The following is a 23,179-nucleotide window of genomic DNA, read 5'->3' as shown; positions in this document are numbered from 1 at the left end:
GGCCTCTTCTGCCCTGCCTGTAGTGAGGCGACCTGAGACAATAGCCTCAAACTGCGACAGGGGAGATTGGGATTAGATAGCAGGAAAAAAGATTTATTTTCTCTGGTCTGGGGGCCAGACATTGGAACGGACTGCCGATGGAGGTAGTGGAGTTACCAACCCTGGAGGTATTTGAGAGGCGCCTGGACTTGGTACTGGGTGACGTAGTTTAACGGTTTAGAGATGAGAGTAACAGCGCCGGGCTGACGGCTGGACTCAGTGGACTCAAAAATCACTTCCAGCCCTGAAAACCGCCTCACCGCCCTTTTGCGCTCCCAGCTCCCCCACCCCGCCGATGATGTCATGATCTCGCCCCGCCCCCCAGCGCAGAAGAGTACCCGGATGTGAGAGCCCCACCCCCTCCGCCCCGCGCCAGCGCCGCTCGCGCCCCCTCCCTCGCTTGATCGCTCCGTGCGCGGGTCAGCGGAGCCTTTGCCGCAGTGACGGGAGTGGGATCGGGAGCGGACTGGGAGTGCCAACGGCGGCGGCGACGCCGGACAAGGCACAGCGAGGCCGGGGTCGGCGGATTCATCTGAGGGGGAGACGCCCGACGCCCACCCGCCGCCATGGTGAGGACCCTCCCTCGCTTCCCCTCCCTAGGTCTTCCCTCCCTCCTCGCTCCCGCCCCGCTGGAATATTCCAGACCGGGCCGGGTCCCCCACCCCCCCCCGGCCCTACCACTGCTCCGCCTCGGCGCTGCCCTGCCCCTGACCCGGCTCCTCCCGCCCCCGGGTAGTCCACGTCCTCCAGCGGGCCAGCGGCTCTTTGGGCTTCCTTCTCCGCTCTCCCCGGCGGCGGTCGCATCCCCCGCTCTGCTCCGCCGCCCACGGAACCCCGCTGGCTCTCCGCCTCCTCCCTCCATCGCCTTGGGAGCGCTAGTTGGGCTCGGCCCTTCCCTTCCCCAGCACCCTCTCACCTCACCCCCACCCGGTCTGGGGATTCGCGTCGCCCGTGCTGCGCCTCGTCTGTTCCACGGAGGCACTCTCGGCCCCCGGAGCCGTTTCCAAACGAAACTCCGGCGATTTCGGCGGCGCTGCCGTGCGGGGGTTTCTCAGCTCCGCGGGGTTCTCCCCCCGCCCCCGGTGCAGCAGAAGTAGCGCTGTGCTGTTCGTATGCGGACCGAAAAGCTGTAATGCACGTAGCCCAGTGGACGGGATAATGTGCGCTGTAACTGGGCTGGGGCGGAAAGCTGACACTTCACATACGATGGGTACTCGGGGTCTGAGGCTGCGGGAGTGTGATGTGTCCAGGTGTGTGTGTGTGCGCGAGAGTCGCTCTGCTTTTTCAATCATGACGTGTTTAAATTTCCTTTTTTCTGCTGTAAAATTAACCTGGAGATACAGTATGGAGTCGTGTAGTATTTTACGTCGACACTAGGGGTGTCTGCTGCTTTTCATCGCTGCCAAGAAATCAACGCCCTATTTTTTAATAAACGTTTATTTTAACCTAAGTTATCCAGTACCCTGTCTGCAGGTAGACCTGGCAGTAGTTTGGTTTTTCCGCTGGAGAAATACAAGTAGTTTAATTTTTTTTTTTTTTTAACCCTTTCAGAGCGAGGCTAGCTGGTTATCACATTGCACGTTAGACCTCACAGGGCCTGGAAGTCAAAAATGGGTTTCCTTTTGTTTTTAAGCAGGCATTTCAGTCTTTCCTTTAAAAAATAAAGTTGTGGCAGAAACTAATGTGCCATGCTCAGGCTGGTTTTGTGTGTACACTTTAATAGATGTGTACTTAGAGAAGTGCTTTGAAGTGTATAAAGCTTTGTTTTTGGTTGGGAGCACATCAAGACTGGGGGAAAAAGAAAAGTTCATATTTTGAGAACAAGGTAATAATGAATTTAAGGCTTAAAAAAATTATCGCTTTTGCCATGGTTGCAGTACTGGTTATTACTTTGAATGTATAGATCATCATGAATAGTGATCATTTTCCACACAACAGTTGTGCTCATCCTGCCAGTAGTTGGATCTTCTGTGAAAATTTTGTTCTCAAAGACCTGCCAGATGTACACTAACATATATAAAAGGAAAGAAATATTTGATTATGATGCCAATGTGTGTGTCAGGAACCTTTAATGAACTTAACTTTCATGTATTATATTACCTTTGATTATTTTTTCATCTGTTCAGTTGTAATTAAAGCTTTCTTATGATCTTTTGATGATGTAATAATGTTGATCGTTACTTCATTGCTTCCTGAATAGTATTTGTGTATGATGCATTGCAACGTAGAAATACATATACTGGGGATAAAAGAAGTTATGTTATGAATGTTATCTCTGCCAGTAGAGGTGCTTGTTTTCTCAAATAAGCAGTGCACTACTGTAGCTGTATCACTACACTGGTTCTGGTGCCACCTGATCTTAGGTGACTTTTAGTCTGAAAATCAATATAAAACTATACATTAACAAAAAACCCACACAGCATTTAATTTAAGTTGCTATTCTTTTTTTTTTTTTTGTCATTAATCAGGGGATGTTTTCATTGAAAGAGTTCAGTTTTAACAGAGTACATTTTGTTTCAATCCTTATGGTATTAGAAAAAGTCTTTTTTCACAGTATAAAACAACATTTCTTTTATGTTCTTGCAGAATGAGAGAGCTGACAGTAATCATGAAAAAAGAGGTGAATGCATTGTTGTGTTTGTCGTAGGTAGCTTGAGATAAAACAAAAACATCTAGTGAGTCAAAGAAGGTTCTTCTGGATCTTTAGGTATAGCCGGTTCTAAAATAATCTGTCAGAGCATACGATGACAAATCCATTACATAATGATAGAAGTAATGTTGATAAGCTATTTTTGTCAGAGTTGACTTAGCAAGTTTTTCCTATGAGTAGTGTTTTCTAGGAAAAGGTAAACAGCACCAATAAAGGTATTAAATGATCTTAGTTTTAGATAAATTCTGTCTTCTTGGGATGGTCTGTGTTCTGGTTCATATCCAGATCTTGAACTTCATAGATGTAGTACAGAAGCCCCAGAATTCTACAGGAATCACCCAAAACATGTTACATCGTGCATCCATCTTAACTAGTCTCTTATTCAGTTGTTTTGACTCACTGCACTTGAATACTAGTGCCTCTGGTACATTTTCTCCAGCCGGAACTGATCTAACACTGGTTCTAAATTATTGGAGTAAAGAACCTCCTAAACAGTTTTTTTTTTCAATAAAATGAAAAAACAACCCCAGAAGACCGTCTTAAACAATTCTTTACTATTTATCAGGGAGGGTGTTACATGCTTTGCTTATTAACTGAACAAAAAGGTAGTTATTCCTAAACAGGAAGATAGAGCCTGTTGGTGGAGAGGAAAAAAGACTTTTTAAAAAGTAATTGTATTTTTTCACCATTCCTGTAATAGAAGTAGAATTCTGTTTTTATATGGTTTAACTATTAATTTAACAATAGAGAGAATGACATTTGAGTAGTTGAAGGGAAAATAGTTTGCAGCGGGCATACCTCAGAAGCTTCAGTATATTCATCACCTAAGGCATCTGGCTTAGCAGGTGAAAGGAAAATTTTAAGGGAGTGGAATAATAACACCTAAATTGTGGGGTTTGCTCATATCTTAAAGTAGATGGGACTGTCTTCTGTCTATCAGTGCCAGAAAAAGAGAATTCAGTAATTCAGGTATTTCCGAGGAAGTGAGATGAGGCAGAAATGCACATTTTTATGCCAAACCATCTCTCTTTGTTTGCTTCTACCTTCTCACAGAGTGGGTCAGGTTGGAAGGTTCCACAATGGGTCACCTGGTTCAACCTCCCTGCTCAAGCAGGGTCATCCTGGAGTGCATTGCGCAGGATTGTGCCCAGATGGTTCTGGAATACCTCTAGGGAGGGAGACTCCCTCTCTGGGTGTTCTGTTCTCCTGCAGGGTTACTTCACAGTAAAAAATTCTTCCTTACTACCGCACAGAGCCTAATCCATCCTTCTGGAACACTCCCTTCAGATACTGATACATATTGATTAGGTCCTGGCTCCCTCAGCCTTTCCTTCTAAGAGAGATACTCCAGCCCCTTAATCTAGGTCCTGAATTGGTGCTTACCTGGCAGTGTTACAGAAGAAATAGCTTTTTTAAATTGTAGCTGTCCTTAATAATGTTCTACTGTAATTCATAAATTAATCTTGCATAAGGTTTTTCACATTGCTGTGATTTTTATTCTTCTAGTTTGAAGAATTGTTTTGCTTTCCCTCCCCATTTTTGGTGCCTGTATTTAGCAGCATTTCACTATAGAAAACTGTATCCTCCTAAAACATTTTAAATCTGAATGGTAGTTGAGCGAAAAGTTCTGTCAGTTGGACTCAGTGATCTCAGAGGTTTTTCCAACCTAACCGATTCCATGATTCCAAAGACTTTGGTTTAACTATATGCAATCATGATGAAAAATTGTTTTCATGGAAAAACATTTTTTGTAATTTGAGCTAATATGTGACTTCTTGAAAGCAATTTGCTCTCAATTTCCTTGCCCCTCCTCTTCCTTGCCAAGCCTGTTTTCCCTTCTCTGTGTAATGTCATTTGTCAAGTTGTAATTACTTAAATCTGTTCTTTCTTTCCCAAAGACTGTAAGGATTTAACTTGCTGTGCTCTTGTGAAGCAGGTAAATATTAGCCTTGTTCTGCAAATGGAACAGGTCGAGGTCATGGGAGGGTAATAAACTTATCCTAGGTCCTTGTTATTGTTTAGAAGTTAGCATTAGTATGTGGTACTAGCAGTGTGTGTTTGTAGCTTTGAAAATAAATATGTCTAAATCAAATAAACTGTTACAAATTTAGGGGTCTTGGGATTTGGAGTTAAAATGCAGCCACGAGACAATGTGCTGTGCATTGTCCATTTGGCTTGGGGTATGTAATGGTCTTCAGTAGTTACTGGCTGTCTTCTTCCAACATCTTTGTAACAGTGTTTTAACCACTTAAAGTGACTGCTTTTAGAGATTAGAGCTGGAGATAGGCCTTTTATGTCTTGCAAAAGCTACTCTGTTTATTAGTTGTCATTGGCCTCAAGTAATCTTGACGTTGGCAGTGTCAGATCAGCTGCAGAGATTGCCTTAATGTGCTGAATGAAGTGGAAGAGTCTTGGACATGCACCAACATCTTTTAATCTGTGATAGATCTTTTGATATACTAGTTCAGGTATTCTGGGAAAGTCCAGGACTAGAAGCAGCATATTCTACTTGGTGTAGAATTTGTGTATACAATTTGTGCATGCAATACAATGATGTAGCTAGATTTTTTTGGTCACTGGATGAAATAATGTATTTAGGGCTAAGCTTAAATTGTGTCTTGTCTCTCTGTTCAGGTCTTACATATATAATTTGAGTGGCAGAAGTCTGTGGAAAGGTGGGTTTTTTTTAAATTTCAGGTGTGTCTAAGAATAAAACCCCCATCTTTCAAGTGAAATAATTTCTGGAGTATCATTTCTTCTTAATTTTGACATTTTGTGTAGCTTGAAAATTTTAATTTGATAGCTATACTTTATCAGGCTTTTTCCATATAGACAGTGTTTTATATGTTGCTAAAAGTACTTTAACTGCTTGGGCAAAACTGTGTTGATGATACAAAACAGGCTGGAGACTGTGTCTGGCTTACTTGTAACTTGACAGTCATTTGGCCCTGCTGTTGATACTCCCTTCCACAATTAAGGAAGAAATCTAGTGATAGAAATAATCCTTAACTGCATTACAGAAGTCTTGGAAACCTGTTAAATATGTTGGATTAAAGGCAGCATTTCTTAGGAACTGCCAATAAAAATCTTGGCTTTTGAGCTGTAAACAGATTGTGTCAGTAAATATTTGCAAAGTCTGTGTTGATGAACATTTTTAAGTAAACTTAAGGCACAGCTTGAAGCTTGAGTCAGCTTAAAGTTACAATAGTTCCTAACTTAGGTAAGGTAGGAATTGAAAGAAAATGTAGTAAGACATTTATGGAAGCAATTCAGTCAGAATTTGTGAGGGGCAGGATAGGAAGGAATGGGACAGCAGATAGGAAGCCCAGAAATTAAGCCCAGGGTTGATATGTTCTGGGAAGAAACCAATCTACTGGAAAAGCGGATTCAGCTATGATTCTCACTAGACTACAGTCCTAGTATCATCTTTAAATGCTGTGGAACTTTTTCTTCCTCTGATGTATTTGTGACAAATATGGAGATTTTTACCCCTTATTTTCATCAGCTGGAAACTACAGGACTCTTTTTCTACCCCCTCACTGTTGTTACTCTGTGAGTATCTCTTCTGTGTGCATTTATGAGATGTTTTGGGGTTTTTTTTTTGAATAAGTGGTAAAGGACAAAACCAGCTTGTTTCACTGCTGGCTGTGTAGGTTCTGAATAGCATCACTGAAGTTGAAAAATGTCGCTTGAATTCCCTCTGCTGAATGACTCTATGGCTAGCAGAGAGGACTTTAAATGGAGTTGCTTAGTTTGGTTTGCTGTTGGGGTTTCTTTTTCAGTAAACTCCATGGCTATGCTTCAGGTCTGAGCTTGTGAAGGAAAACTCATGTACTCTGTAGGCATGATGACTGAACAGCTTTTCAGTCTTGTGTATATAAAATGTTCCCTTGGGAAGTTTAATTTAGTATTGAGCCACTGCTAACAGGCTTAGCACTGTCGTAGTTGAGCAGTCATCAGTCAATTTTGTTGATAATGCTAAAGTGACACTTTACAGATTTTTTTTTTTTTTAGATTAAAGCTTGATTGCATGTAGATCTGCTAACAAGTCTAGGAAAAAATCTATGATAAATAGGAGAACTACTAAGCAGCAGTAGTAAAAATGTCAGATGAATAAATAGACTTGATTATTATATTTGACTCAAGTAGACTATCTTGGCACTCTAAAACTTTTCTTCTCAGAGGTATCAACTAAAATACCTGTTTTCCACCTATTAAATTTGTCAAGTGATTGTTATAAAAGCAGTGTTAGTTTTCCTGAAATATTTTATTCAAAACACAGTTTATTTTATTAATTAGACTAAGGCATTTGTAGTAGGTACCACTGGTGTTAGGTTTTTTTATTTGTTTTCAGACAAATTTCATTGAAATGCATTGAAAAATCACATAAATGTAATTTGTAAAATATGAAAGGTTAGTAAGTTTGAATCTTGTGTACTCTTGAATATTATAGTGCGGTTCTAGTGATGCAGCTCAGTTTTGCTAAAGGTCAATTCTGAAAAATTCTCTTTTGAGAGGCCTTGAAAAAAATGGGATGATGAGTTAAAAGGTGGCCAGGTTGCCCTTTTGTGGTGAGAAAACAAGTCATGTGAGTAAAGGGGTCTAAAATGGAGCAGAATAAGAAGATGGTGGGTTTAGATGTAGGCATTTTAATGTAACGAGGTAGTAATAGTGTACTGCTCTATAGCAGGGGACAGAACACCTAAAGATTCCAGAAAAATTGGTTTTAGACAAAGGATGGGTTTTACTAGTAGCTTTATCTACTTTCTCAGAGATATTGTGTAGCATCTGTGCAGTGCAGTAAATGTTGTGTCAAGTCAAACCTTGTTACCCAGTGTTTCACCAAGAGCTGCTAAACGACTTTGTTTAAAATTGCAAGTGTTCTTTGATTTGCAGTTTGTATTACACACTAGTATGCAAATATATATGCATTATATACTGCCTTTAATGCTTGCAAACTGCAAACTTTTGAAAGTATGGCACATGAAGAGATAAGATGGTGAATAGCAGAAAAATGGTGGCCTGTGGTTCTGTGCACAGATTGTGATTACATGGACAATTGTGTCAGTCTTTCCATGGCGCTGTGGGCTGGATTCTTGATTGTGAGCAACTGGTAATTATTATTGGGAGTCCCTTGGGCTCTGCAGAAGTGCATCTACTGGACTTATTTTGAAACCTATAGACCCTATAAATACCAGTAATTTTTCTAGTGCTGCATTGTATGTACTCTTGTGCTTGCTTTTACATACATTTACAACTTTATGTACATTTACTACTTAAGAAAATTTATGGCTTTTCAGGACAGCTGTTTATGGTTTTAGTGTCAATTGCAGCAATTAATAAGCTTTGAGTTCTGTCAAGATTAAGCAATCTTTAGCAAGTGCTGTGAATTTTTGGTTTAGATGTCTTAGAACTATTCTGGTAATGAGATTTTGGATAATTCTTTAAACATATGACATGAATGTTTATAAGCTACTGAAATTGGTTTGGACTTCTAATTTAATCCTTTGAGAATCCTATTACTAGCTTGTAGCAAAAGTGATACTCAATATTTGCATTCCTGTTTGTAAGAAATAAACCAGTTCCTGTCCTGGAGAACTTAAAATATTCTTCTAAATAGCATTTGAGTATTACTTAACAATCTCCTGGACATCAAGAATGTTATGACTAAAAATAGTCAGTACTTTCTCTATGACATGTGTCATAAAAAGAAAACTTGTTTTAAGGTTTCAAATATTCCATAGCAGGGAAAACTTTAATTGAAAAAGCATTTGTGGTGTTGGTTTTGGGTTTTTTTTTTTTTTTTTTTTTTTTGTTTGTTTGTTTGGTTTGGTTTTTTGTTTTGGTTTCTTTTTGTTTGTTTGGGGGGGTGTGTGTTTATTATGTTCCATTTTGCTTTCATTTTATTGGGAAATCTGTGATAATTGGAAGACTTTGGAAATTTATAATGCATCTTCAGAACACCAGTTTCTAATTTGTGGAAAATTCTTGAGTGCTGGAAATTAAGTATTCGCTTTAGAATGGAAGCTGGTAATGCCAAAGACCTGTTTAATGTTTTGTAAATTTCTTGATAATTACAGTGAATTTGATCCCTCTGTTTTGGATCATAGTGTTGGTGGGGCCAGTTTTCAAACCATATGATTCATTTTAATTCTTTGTGAATCCTTGAATAGCAGAAACTAAACCAGAACTTGTTAAAATGTTTCCGTTTATTAGACGGCAGCTGCAAGTTCTGATTAAGTTTTTTTTCCTTTAGTAAAAAAGCAAAAGAGAAAACTAGATTAGTGCTAACAGGTTGAGAATACAATCTTTATATTTCACGTTCTATTTCTGTGCAACTGAAACAATTCCCCTTCAGCACAACCTACTTCTTCCTTTGGTTTGCACATCTTGCTCAGTTCTGCATCTTTGCTTTCTTGGTTGTTTTTTGTTCATGTCCGTTTGTGAAATCAAATCCCATTTTTGAACTTGTTTTGTTTTGAGGTATGTGTCATTTTCACAATTCTTCACAATGTTCTTCAGTCTCTTTTGTGATGCAGCCTGAATGACATTTTGTCTGCTTTGTGATCTTTTTTTTGATCATCCTGTTTCCTCTTTCTCTCTTCTTGTTGGGCAGCTTTTGGGCTGTAAGTTGTTGATCTCCTTTCAAATTTAGATTTCCCTTTTTGACTTCCCAAGTGGTATTGAACTGTTTTTAAGTTTCTTACATGGGAAGAAAAGCTGGTGACAGCATCTGCTTGTGCAGCCTGTTTCTGTGCAGTGCTGGATGCTGACTTTCCTGACTCTGTGTGACTTTCCTGGCTCTGTTCTAACTCCTTGTGGTAGAGCCTTGTGAATTACTGATACTTTCTGAATTGGTACTTACACTTTCCTACTCAAGGGTGTTTGTTAAAACTGGCACTAAACTGTTGTGTGCAGTAGAACTGCATCATCTTGGTTTTTTGCTTAAGGCCTTTTCAGATTAATTTATAATACCTGTGCAGCTGTTCCTAAAGCCTTTCCCTTTGCAGTTAACACAACTGAATACACTGTTGAAATCTAAAAATGTAGGAAAATCAATTGGTAGAGAACGATATGCAGGTCGTGTTGTTCTTGACTGTTTTTAATCTCACTGTTTCTGTGAATAGGGGATTACGTTGAACTGCAATAGAGTCTCTTACATTAAGTATCATAATGCTGTTATATGATGCAGTATAATCTGTTAATATATCTTTGCTATTTTCTTTGCCCTCTATAAATACCACTTGCAGTGAATCTACTGTCTAAACTCCCCTAAAAAAAGAAGCCTCCTAAACTTATTTTCTAACTGTTAGTGATCTTCCATACTTTCCTCACTCAAGTTTGTTAAGAGTCTGTGGCAAGGGACCTTTGCTAGCTGCATGAGGAAGAAGTACATTAATTATGTGACATTAATGGATATATATAACTAGTTACAGAATTATGTATTAACAAATACAGTAATTTGTATGTTCATCACTTGCTGTCAGAGGACAACAGGCTACATTTCATTTCTAGCTAAATTCTTATCTTTCATATTTTTCTCAGCCTAATCAGGCACAAGGATCTGTAGCCATTTCTTGCAGAAATTAGGGTTGAGATTTTTTTTCTTTGCTTGGGGTTCTGTGACTGCTGTAGCTCCTTTTCTTCTTTTTGGAAATAAACTCTCTGCAAAGAGAAATGTTCTTACTCCTTTTTAATGCTCGCTGCGTTGCTGAAGTGTAGTAGCAGGAAACTGATCTAATGGTTATTGGGTTTTTTCCTGCCTGTGGAGTTCAGGCTTTTGGAGTTAAATGTCTTCTTTGTACAAGCCAATCTAGAAGTTCAGAAACTTCAGAAGGCTGAGCTATCCTTTAATTTACTCATTTCTTGTATTTGGAGTATCACAACTCATTTTTAAGAGGTAACTTTTGATTCTATAGATATTGATAGCCTTTGGGTTTTTGAAGATTACTCAAAAAGAAGTTTAAATTTGCAAGCAGGTCTTATACCTTAAGAGACTGTGGTTTCCACAATCTACTAGACGTGGTTGAAAAACAATGCAGAGAAAAGAAAGCCTGTGTTTCACACCCCTCGTCAATCCAGCGGCAAGAGTGCTTGACTTGGAAGTATTACAGAGAATATGATTCTTTGATTGTTAATTTTGGAGGTATATTGAAATACCAGTTAACTTGGTAGAGTTTTTATGGGGCATAGTCTGTAGAGCTGCTTGCTGAAACTTCCTCGTTTTTTTTTTCATTTTATAGTCACTGGAAATGCTGAGAATTAAATTGGCCTAATTAAAAGCAGCCTCATGAGAATATAGACAGCAAATTATATTTCAATATGGCTTTAGGTCAAGTTAATATAATCTTGTAAAGTAATTGTTCTGTACCTATTTCTATGTAGGTCAGCCAGTGATGAGGTCGTTATTGCTTTGTGTTGAAGTGGAAGTTTGGAGCATTGTCTGTTTTCTGGGAAAAATTTGTTTTATCTTCAAGTTGTTGTGGAGCAGGAGAGAAGCTGAAAGAGCTTTAATTACCTACTAAGTATTTTACCATCAAAAAATGAGTGTTTTAACTCTTCTGGGTAGTTTTGTCTTTTCTTCATTTGACAGAGTATGATATACTAAATAACAGCTTGAGTATAATCTTAATTTGTGGTGAAAATTGTGGACTCTGTAGTTCCTCCAAGTTCCTGGTAATGTTTACGTGTTTTGGCCTAAGGTTTTGAATGAAGTTTTGTTCATTTTTTCTTTGTGTTAGCTTTCTTTTCCAAATCTGAAGTTGTTCTTTCACATGAATGTGACACAATTTATTATTTGCAGTTGCTTGGATTTCTGTGTTCATATTCACCAACAAAAGGTGAAGGACAACACAGTCCTTCCTACTAATGAAGTGATTAAATGGGTGTTGGTAAGTGAAGTCTTCAGTCTCATTTAATGTTTCCTCTCATACCCCTTATAGAAGCTTTTGCACTGTATACTTCCAAAGTATATGATGTATCTATTCTTTTGCAGTCGTTTGTATTTTCTACCTTGTTTTGTACTTGGATCACAAATGTTCTGGATGGTATGGTCTTGGTTTCATTTTTACTAGCATGGGGTTAGTCCATGTAACAGCACATGGGGTCATGGGGTGGATTGATTGAGGAACTTTACTGGGATTGTCTTTAAAGCTGAAAAGGACCAGTTGCCATGGTCTGCTCTTTAGCTAAGGGAATTGAATAAACTTCACTTTGTGTTGTAAATGTAGAAAGAAGTTTTGTAGGTGAAACCAGCATATTAACCTAAGTGGAACAAATAAATTATTATCTTGCAAATTTTTCTGTGACTCCTTCAGAAGCAGTGGAGAAACAAACTGTTAATTCCAGAGCCTTCCCATTGTGAACTCTTAATTGCATCAGGACTTCATTTAGTGGTGGCAGAATTATATTGTTCCCCTACTAAAGGTTGTGTTTCTTCAGAAGCCTTCTGGGAAACTCCTTTCCTTGGCTTTTTGAGAATTCATTATTCATTTATGCACTTAAATTTGCAGGGTTCTGAGAATTTTTCAGATGCAAGCTTAAGAAATGTGAGCTTTGAAGTGATTGGATAAGCAGATTGGGTTGTTGCTGCTAAAGAGTAGCAGCTGGGAACTGCCAGAAATGAAATTGTGAAATGTACCTTAGCTCATAAAGTTAACACTTTTGTTCCTGTCACTATTTTTCTCTCAAGTTTTATTTACAGATTGCAGTGTTTTTACAGGTTTTTACAATAAGAGCTCCTATTGTTTTCTATGATTTTTATATGTACGAGGTTTTGCTTTTCTCCTTCAAATAGCAAGATTAATTTGTTAGTTTTCTAAATGTGGCACAGTCTATTCTCTGCCTTACCTAGTTTTGAAAACTCACTATGTTTGTTTCCAGCACTTTTCATTATCTATCTGACATACTGCAAGCTCTATTAGGAACATCATAAAATGGAAGAGAAAATGTAAGTTGTCTCACATATTACAGATGGGACAATTGAGTTAAGTTTATAGTAATATAGTTATCCTTTAGGTTTTTATTATGTCTGCATTAGAGTTGTGTGAGGTGATTTAGGGGAATACATACATACCGAGTAAATGATATTATCAGTTTAGGCTCTGACCTCATGGCTTCTTTTGTCCTCCAAATTCAGGAAAAGGACTTTGCAGTAAAACTGCTTTTATCTTTGATCATTCTTTCTTGTTAAGCAATTTAGCAAACTGCTCTTTGTTGTTTCTACTGGATCTCTATGTCTCATTCTGTCTTGGGTGACTTTTTTCTGGGAGACGCTGCAGGTGAGTAATTATTTGTGTCTGCATGTAGAGATCTATGATTAAACCAACTGCTTAATCATACCTTCAAGATCATGCAAGTCTAGATTTTTGCTGGAAGCTGAGCAAGTGTATTGGAGTTCAGATAGGGAATGCTATGGGATTCATGTGTATGAATATATATCATATAATCCCTGCTGTGAGTGTACAGACTTCATAGATTGCTTTTCAGTCCTCAACACTTGAAATTCAAAACATGAAAATTTTTAAAAATTTGTTTTATCCTATTTGAGTAGATGCACTTTTTATTGTTATTTTTCCCTTAAAAAAGCCAAATGGTATATTAAAGGCTGAATCCTCTTGTAAGTTACACTCTTGATTCCTTTAATTTTTCTGTCTGCTAGAGGCTTTGGCAACAGGAGCCATCACTAAGGTTGGTTTTGTTTTCTGCTTCATTGGTTTAGGGTTTCCCTGTGATATCCTAGAATAGTTACTTGACTGTGATGGCCTTAAGCCATTAATATCTCACATTTGAAGAGACCCGTGGACAGTGAAGGATTTAAATAAAGCATAGCCGAAGTTACTGGCCAACTGCCAGCCAGGGGACAAGTGGCTTCCCTTAAAATGACTGATGAAGCTTGAGCAGAGACATGACTGGATTAGATGGTGACTAAGGAGTAAACTGCGGGCTTTTCCTAAGGCTTGGACAGTCTTTCTTGCCTCCTGTATCCAGAAAGGGAATGTGGTGGAACCTGACATACATGCAAAAGGAGAGACTCTTCTAAGGAATCATCACTTACTTAAGATAAGTTAAATAAGCTGGTGGTGTTTTGGGTTTTTTTCCCTTTTTTTTGTCTGTTTGTTTGGTTTTTTAAATAAGACTTTTTTTTTTATTGTGGCAATGGGAATTATAACACTCGGCATACTTGGAAGAAGCAATGCCAGAATGCTGTAACAGCTTTAACCTGACTTGATCTCTACTGTAATCCCAAATCCACCAATCCCCTTTGCCTTGGTTCATTATCTCTGATGTCTGCAATTTAAATATGTTGAAGAATTAGGTATTAATCTTTTTTTGAGTTCCTTCAGTACTGAAGGTCACAGAGTATTTTATTTAGAAGCACGATTAAAAGTTTAGACTGCTTTGGGGTAACACATTTAAAACTTGAAATCTTCTTTCCAAGGTAAGTTAAAAGAAGCTGAGTTTGGTTTTGTGATTTTGTTTATGATTTTTTTTTCCTTGAGGTGTTCTCTTTTCTCTATGTAAAATGCTTACAGCCTTCCTTGATGTTTGCTGTTGATTAGTAGTATTCAGGTGAGGTATTGAGTTAGAATATAAATAATAGCTGACAACAACAGTAAGACCCGTCTGTTGTACCTTTATGGTTTCACCTCTGAGTTCATACATAAAAGCTGAGCACTGATACAAGTTCAGTTGTTTATCAGATTTCTGGTAACCTTTACAAGAAATGTATCTGAATGTGTCCAGAAAAAGTTACTACAAAATTTCAAGTGATGATGATTGGCAGATGTAGGGGAGAGCATAGTTTATGTATCTGAATGGAAGTTAATTCCCAAACATGAAGGTGGAATGGAAGAATATGTTGACTGGCTTGTGTCACTGATTTTAAACTACTGGGTGGAATTGTAATAGAGATGCTAGGGAGTTGTGGATGTATTATGCTAGATAGTTGTGGCCTCTTTGAAATTGTGCCTGCCAATAAATGGAAAATGCCTCTACCTATTTAAAGGAAACCTTAAATTGGTTGGACAGCAATGTGTGACCTAAATGTAACTGTAAGATTTCTTTTTAATCTCAAATGAATAGTGAGATAAAGTCCCCTCTGAACCTCCTTTTTTCCCTAGCTAAACATCCCCAGCTCCCTCAGCAGTTCCTCTTGGGACCTAGATTCCAAACCTTCTCTGGACTTGCTCCAGAACCTCAATGTCCTTTTGGAAGTGAGGGACCCAGAAATGGATATAGGTTTTGAGGTGTCACCAGTGCCAAGTACAGGGGAAGAATGAGGTTCCTGGTTCTGCTGGCCACACTATTCCTGATCCAGCCAGGATGCCATTGGCCTTCTTGGCCACCTGGGCACACACTGGCTTGTGTTCAGTCAACACCACCATGTCATTTTCTGCTGGGACACTTTCCAGCTACTTTTCCCCCAGCCTGTGGTGCTGTCTGGCCTTGTGACCCCAGGGCAGGACCTGGCTCTTCACCTTGTTGAACTCATACCATTGGCCTTGGGCCATTGATCCAGCCTGTCCAGATCCCTCTTTCAAGGCCTTCCTATCCTCCAGCAGAACACAACTCCCATAGTGTCATCTGCAGAATGACTGAGAGTACCCTTAATCCTCTTGTCCAGCTCATCGACAAAGGTATTAAATATGACCTGCCCCAAAACTGAGCCCTGGGGAGCTGGTGACAGGCCTGCAGCTGAATGCAACCGCATTCACCACCACTCTTGGCTTGGCCATCCAGGAGTTCTTTTACCCAGTGAACTCCTGGCCCACCTGAGCCATGTACAGACAGTTCCTCCAAGAGAATGTTGTGGGAGACTAGTGTCAAAGGCTTTCCTAAAGTGCAGGTAAATGACATCCACAACCTTGCCTTCATCTGCTCAGTGGGAACCCTTGCCATAGAAGAAGATTAGATTGGTCAAGCAGGGCCTGCCTTGCAAGAACCCAGGCTGACTAGGACTGATAGAGACACTGATTGCTCTTGTTGTCCTGCATGCACTGTGCGATTGTACCCAAGATAATCAAAATACCAGCATTTAAGGTCAGTTCGTAAATTTCATGGCTTGGTTTTGTAGTTATATCTTCAGGGGTCCAGGAGAGAATAACTATAATAAATTGCTGCAATATGCATCTTGTTACTGGTTGACTAAAGAAAAACTTACTGTTCTTACTCTTACGTAAGAATACTGTTCATTCTTTTGCATGTAGACCATTGAAAGATTTATTTGGTTAAGAAATACCAAAACAGATTTCTTTCATGACTTCTGCCATTCTGTGAGTTCAATATATGTTGCTAGTTCTAGCTATTAGAGTTGTGCTCATAACAAGAGTTACTGATTTTGATGGCAAGTTTTACTGGGAGAAGTGCAACTTTTACATACCAGCGGAGTGCCCAAGTCGTTTACTGTCACACTTCTTGTCTGTGCTACTTACCTGGTACCATTATTGTTGCTTCTCTGTTTTCCTGTCTTTTCTTATTTATTTACTTTACTTTAATCCATTACTTTTCTGTATAACCTGTAAGAATTTGTTGCTCGTTTGTTGCCTCTTTAATTCTTTCTAGTGTACATGTGGAAGGCTCACACCAAAGGGTAGCAAGGTGCCCAGATATGACAGTCCAGTGCCAGAAAATAGATTGGATTTTTGGATGGCCAAGGTAATAGCTATGGGATGTCATGGGCTTTGGTTACAACAATGAGTGGAACATAAGCAATGCTGAGGTATTGAAAATTGTAGTGTAGTCCTCAAGACTCAGTGAATTGTCATTTGAGCTGGATTCAGCTTGGAAGTCTTGGATCTTAAACCACTGTCACACTGTCCTAGCTTCAGGATAGACTGGGCTTGTTGGTGACCTGAAAACATAATGCAAGATTGGTGAGAGTAGTCTAGCTCACTGTTAGGAGATATTTAATTTTTGATCTTCCTGAATGTGAGGTGGGTGACACCTCACATGAATTTTTATGTATTTCTTTAATTCCTTCTGTAGGACATGATCTTAGAAAACAAGCTGAGAATTTGGGGTCAGCAGTGAAACTATCACTGCTGAGAAGTTTCTTGAACTTCCACAAGCCTTCTTATTCAATATTTTCTAATTTCTTGGCTTCGCTTAATTTTTGCATCACAAAATCTAACTCAACATTAGTATGAATGTAAGAATCTCAGAGGTGGATTTGTTTTCTTTGAGTAGTCTTGTGTTGAAGAAGTCTTGTGTTGAAGAACTGTTAATTTGAGGAGGAAGTATTTAGGAGAGTTGCACTCTCTCTGCCTGGAATACTTTCAAGCAAAGCAGGTACTGAGTAGCTGGTTTGTATAAAACAATGCAGAAGTCACCAAGTTGTTTTAAATGGTACTTTCTAAATTTTGGCAGTTAGTCTGCACTTTTACCAGTTCTTAGTTAAGTCTTGCTTTCAGGCAACTTTATTTGGATATTCAAATTTTAGGAAGATTTGTTCACTGCCTGCAATAAAAAGCCTAAAAGGTTACTTAATTACTCCAAGTCAAAACACAAATGCCAAATTCCCTGGTGATCTTATCTATAACATTTTCTTTACAAGTTTTCTTTTGCAGTGTATAAATTGGATATTCCTGTTAAATAGTAGATAATCAGTGACTATTTTTCTTGATTCATAGATTCCTCTTGGACTGACAACAACATTACTGTGTTGAGTAGTTTGTTCAAGGGTTTTTGAGGGTTTTTTCTTCTTCTCATAGAATTTAACAAAAAAGGCCAAATAGAAGTATATTCATATTCTTTCTGAACAGGGTAGATTAAAGTACTTTTCTTGCTGCTTTTTTGCACTGAAATCTTGTTCTTGCTTTTCTTGTTTTAAGCCACATTTTTTGTGGTGTCTACAGAAACTTTGTGTATGTCTTTCATCTATGCTTTGATAAGCTCCTTTTAGTGTTTAATGCTCTGATATGTTCCTTATAAAATGTATAAATTACAGTAGGTGAGATCTTGCATATTTTTGTGACCAACATTTAATTCAGAAATTCAAATATTAATGTGGCTTAACATTTACTGGGCTTTTTGTGAAATTTTTGTGTTTTGTGAAACAACTACAGTGGTTTAAAATATGTGGCATGTTCTAGTCATGCAGAAGTTTTTAGAGCCTTGAAAACACAGACCATCATTTTTAGTTTGACTACTTGCCTGCTGTTTTTTGATGAGGAATACAAACCTCTGACAGCCAAAAAAAAAAAAACCCACCCAAATCAAACTTCTTTTCCCCAAGCAGTTCTTCACTGTTAAAGCTTTATGAAAGTGACAATATATGGAAAATGAGCTCGAAGGAGGAGGAAGAATTCTCTGTAACAGGTAATTGTCATCAATATTAATTTTGCTGGTTTGGAGAAAAATGAGAAAAGACAAAAGAAGCATTTTCTGGTTTTGTGGAACAGGGTCTTATGTGTAGTCTCTTCCTAAATGTGACCTGCCAGCTGCTTCCATCTTTCTTTCTAATACTCTCGTTCTTTAAAGTTGTGGTAGGGGATGATGGAAAACAGCTTTGAAGTTGGCTATCTTGATAATGCCTCATTCTGGTCCCCAGCTGACATGGCTTGGACTATTTCACTTGCCTGCTGAAGTTTCTTGCTTTTGTTAACAGTGATAATTAGAAGTGTAGAAGGTACAGGAGCAGATGAAAGAACCACAGCATTGTGTTGCCAGCACCCCAGGAGGTGCCCTTGCATCAGCAACACAAATGCAGGAACATCTAGTGCAGAGCTGGAGCAGCCGGTGCTGTGATGAGGTGGTTTGCATATTTAAGGCAATTTACAAGGATGAGCATCTTACATTGCTTTTGTATGCTGCCACAGAAGGCAGCAAATCATGGACAACCGCTCCTGTACATGTACTAAACAGATCAGGAGACCACTCTTGTCCCTTGTTGAATTAACTGCCTGGCTGTGGAAAGAACCTAATGTTTTAAACTGTCCAGGGATTAATTTTAATTTGTAGTGACTCACACACCCTCCCACCCCCTTTGAAGGACTAAATCTGAGATTAGTCCTAGGATGAAACTGTGGCCTGCTGATATTTAAACACATTTTCTGTTTTTATAAAAGCAGAAAACTAATTGAGGGCTGATGCTGTAATTTAGCTCTCTGAACTATTTACAAAAAGGTGCACACCATGCAGAAAAATTAAGCATAATCAGACCTAGAAACAGTGTTGTACTAATATATGCTGAAGAACTACTTTGGAGTGTGATGTCTGTGTACAAGCTGTTTTGTATAAACAAATGCAGATAAGAATTGAAATTCTGTTACTAATTTTGCTAATTGCTAATTTCCTTTTTTATTTTCTATCCACAGATCTTCATGTCTTTCACTAAGAGGAAACTTGTCAAGATAATTGCCTCAACTATTGTACCTTGGAGCAGCATATACAAAAGTGATCTTAAGATGAAAGAGTGATTAGTATTTGAAATAACTGCCAGGGGGGAAAAAAATCAGGAAAGACTTTTTTTTTTTTTTTTAATAATTTACAGAAGATAAAATGACTAAAGTCCACGAAGAGGTTATCCTTACTTAGCAAAAAGGCACAGCTGCTGAAAGGAAAAAGAATACTTAGTAGAAAATTCAAAAACCCATTTTTGTTCTTAAAGGAACACATTATGTGTCATGTCGACTCCTTTAGTGATGTGTTTTGGCTTTTCTCTAGGAAACTGGCATTTCTGCAGTATTCAAAATTGAGTCAACCTTCTGTTAGTAGATTTTGGACTTTTCCCTTATCTGTAATTATTTCTGTCAATAAGTCATGATTTTGTGCCTGTTTAACTAGAAATTAACTTATAGCCTCCTAACAGCATTTAAGAAAATTTCAAGACTATTCTAAAAGAATAAGGGTATTCAAAGTATTTGTAATATTTCAGCTTCTTTTTCTACTGGTGCAGCTTGTGAGAGAGCAGAGTTCCAGCAGCCTGGTAGAAATACCCAGATGCAGCTGGGGAAGGCATGTTTTACACTGGGTGTAGGTGCAAGTAAATCTCTTGTGGGGTGTTGACTCTGTAAAAGATGCATTTCCTCAACAAACCATGTGTCACTGGTTTCTACATGTGTTGATATCATGTATATGAGCAGATACTCGACTTTTTGTGAGGTATGCTAAGTATATATCTGGCAGGAGACAGTAATATTATAATGTGGTTTTAAAATTGACAGTCTTATGCTGTGTCAGAACCTTTTTACTCTACAGATGCATTTGTATAAATGAACTTTTTTATCAGAGATTAAATTATGTCTTTGGAGTCTTATACTGGCTTTGGTCTTTATAGATTAGTATAATTTAAAACTATAAACTAAAGTGTAAATGCAGTGTTATTTTAATGAATAAGGTGTATAATTATAATGATCTTTTTCAGAAACTCAAATTTTCTGTTAACGCACTCAATCACAAAGAGTATTTTCCAGCATTCTTTAGAACGGTTCCTCATCTGGTGTTAAGATTAGGTAAATCTTTGCATTAAAACTGTACAGATGAAAATGTGTATCCAGTTTCTTTCCCTTTTCTTAGAGGGTTTATTTGGTACTAAATGATGTCTCATAGCTGTGCTTCACTCCCTGCTTTTTTACTGAGCGCACAAATGTGGATATAGCTCTAGACTCTCCATTTTGCTTACTGCCTGTCTGTTAAACAATCCTTGCTTCTTAAGCAAGAAGAGTATTCAGCCTACTTAGTGCTTGTGTTTCAGGGTTTATCTCCTGTCTCATATAGCATAAACACATTCTGGTAAGCAACCTTCTTGTACTGCTGCTTGTGGAATATGATAAAAAATGCCTGCTCCTCATACCAAATCATTCCTCTTAATCTCTGACGATCAAGGCTTTCATATAGAGTACTATCTTTGTGTTTGTCCAAGTCACAGCAGTGTAAATAGGAATTTTGGCATGAGTAATTCAGATGTTTGTTTGTACCAAAAAAACCCCTCCCTACCAACATCCTTTTAAATCTTACAAGAATTTTGGATCTCCTGTGAAGATGAATATTCAATGCATCAATAGCAGGTAACTGCTTTTTAAGATACTTCACTTAAATACTATATGGAAAATATTGAATAATCTTGTAATTTTTACATTGTCATTTTTCTACCCTTTTAGGTATCCAAGATCCAGTCGTGGATAGGTAAGTATTCTGAACACTTTTTTTTTTTAGCAGTAACTGTTTCAAAGAAAAGCTAAGCTGAAGTTTATTCACTTTTTTGCCTGATCTCCAAATAATTTTTTAGGCTACTTCAATTAGATAACTTACTTATGATTTAGCATGTGCATCTAAATGCATAGTAAGGTTCCTTATAAATATTACACTTAGTCAATTCATGAACTGAAAGCAGTTACTCCCTTTTTTTTTTTTTTTTTTTGTTTTGTCCTGCTCAGTTTTCAGAAGCATTTTATGTGTCTCTAGGCAGATTGATTTTGGTAGCTTGTACCAGAAATTAATTTTCTCCCAAGACCTGAACAAGGATGTAAATGCTCAGAAGAGAAGTAGTTTAGATTGTATATTTATGTGCATGTGCATAAATGCACTGGTTTTAATTCAACTTTCTCCTTTAATTTGCAGCCTTCCAGTCTGGTGTTTTTCTTGCCTCTTCATGACTTCGTGTCTTGAGCAGCCTAGCTGGATCCCCTGGTTCCTGTTTCTTCTTGTTTCAAAATTCTGCTTTCTCCCATTTTAGATTCCCTACCCTTTTATATTCATATGCATACACTAGCCTTTTGCTGCCTGTTGTAGTCTTTGCTATTTATCCTGAGACTTTGGTTGGGTTCCATGCTGTATTTTCCCTGTGGCACTGCGCTCCTGGATTCCCTGCCACAGTGCAGTCAGCACATCCCTGATGTGCTTTTGAGGTTTTAATGGCCTGGTTGTCCTAATCTACGTTTCTGTTCTGCTGCTTTGTCTTGCTCTGAGGAGACATTAAGGCTATACCTTTTGCTGCCCTACTGAGAAAGCAAATGCATGAACATTTTTTAAATAATCAAGAGAGCCTGTGGATTGTGGGGGATGATAAGCAAAGTGTCAAGTTCCTGAGATAAAAAAATGCAAGCAAGTCCCCTCAACAACAGCAACACATCTCCTCTTGGACATGTTTAGATTCATGAGATGTTTGTTCTGCTCCTTTCTGCTCTAATTAGGAAATGCAGTCACATTTTAGCTTTTAGGCTAAATGTAGTTATTTCTTTTTTTTTCCCTCTTCTGTCAAATAATCTCTCTATTTCTGTTTGATTTTTGTATCATTTTGATGAGCCTTTCTTTGCAAGTGCTCAACTGTGGAATCACTTATCCTCCGCACCATAAGAGAATTGCTGCTGAATAGAATATCTTAGACTCATCTGAAATATGTTTTGTTTTCTTGTGTAATACACTCCCTTAAAAATAGTTGTTTTGAATGTAGTTATGCATCTCTTCAGTTATCTGGCTGCTCCTTTGCTAATGGATTCAGAAGAGTCATTAAGCATGTGTGTATTGTGATCTCTGACTCTTAAGTGGGGCATCTGGGGGAAAATACCAAGTTTAAGTGTTTTTTGGCGTTCATGCTGATTTCCTTGAGTACAAATTTAAATTGTTGATACCCTCAAAGTTTTAAATTTTTGTGCTATTACTCTGTTGTTGTGTAGCAAGGATTCAAAGTCTTAGTTTGACTTTCCATTCATTTACAAAGCAGGAACATATTAACATAGTACATTACAAAAATATTTAAATGTAAAGCTGTTTTGTCTGAATTTCTGGTTATGTAAAATTCTTCTTTTGCATAATTCTTGCTGTGTGAATCCTTTTTTGAGGGGATTGGGCAGGTGGTTCAGGGAAGAAAACAGTTTTCTTAAGCAAATTGAGTAAGATTTGTCATCGGAATATATAAGGACATGTCTGTTTCTGCTTCTGAAATAAAATGGTAAAGCAGGTTTCGTGAAGTTTTGAAATTAAATATTTTTAACTTGAAAAGTAATATTTGCTCAATATATAAGTAGTGAGTTTGTTTTTCTGAGTTTAGAATATGGGATTGAAGTTCTTGTTATAATTATGTGAGCTGACGTTTTCATGGAAATTCTTACTTAAGGAGACCTCTTAATGGTTTTATATTTCTTTGTATGTTTTAGTAACATAGATCTGTCCAAATAAAACAGCGTCTATGATTCTTTGGTCTGAAATATATATTTTTAAATAACAGTGTAACTTGTATTGCCTGAGATTTTTTACATTGCTGAAATTTAAATAGTTACTTAAAGCTTATCTGGGAGTAATTGCAACTTTGTTCTTTTTTTCTTGTTGCATTTCAGGGAAATGAGGCAAGCTACCCTTTGGAAATGTGCTCGCACTGTAAGTTTTTTTTAATTGTAACACTGTATTGTTACAGAAGTAAATTTTGTTTGGGGATTGATATGGACAGTTTTCATGTATGTTATGCAGTTTATATACTAACTAAAATAATAAAATTAAAATGTTAAAAATTACCTTTGGAAATAATACAGCTTTTGCTGTTAGATAGTAAAA

At 38.0% G+C, this 23,179-nt stretch overlaps 1 protein-coding gene across 3 annotated transcripts in view; it reads left to right on the top strand.

The window, feature by feature from the left end:
• The first annotated feature begins 376 nt into the window (after positions 1-376).
• PPP3R1 (protein phosphatase 3 regulatory subunit B, alpha) overlaps positions 377-23,179 on the top strand; it is a 35,723-nt gene continuing 12,920 nt past the window's right edge. Inside the window, exons 1-3 of one of the 3 annotated variants that reach the window (XM_030235554.2) lie at positions 377-608; positions 20,791-20,815; positions 22,966-23,005. In XM_030235554.2, coding sequence (XP_030091414.1) covers positions 22,993-23,005 — 13 coding nt within the window. In that variant the 5' untranslated portion in view covers positions 377-608; positions 20,791-20,815; positions 22,966-22,992. Of the gene's footprint in view, positions 609-11,492; positions 11,581-20,790; positions 20,816-22,965; positions 23,006-23,179 lie in introns of all 3 variants that reach the window. The other 2 variants (XM_050972971.1, XM_030235553.2) reach the window with 2 other exon arrangements.

This window comes from Serinus canaria, chromosome 3 (genome assembly GCF_022539315.1).
Source record: "Serinus canaria isolate serCan28SL12 chromosome 3, serCan2020, whole genome shotgun sequence".
Classification (NCBI taxonomy): domain Eukaryota; kingdom Metazoa; phylum Chordata; class Aves; order Passeriformes; family Fringillidae; genus Serinus; species Serinus canaria.
Note: the sequence above shows the minus strand (reverse complement) of the source record. Positions and strands in the feature narration are given on the sequence as shown.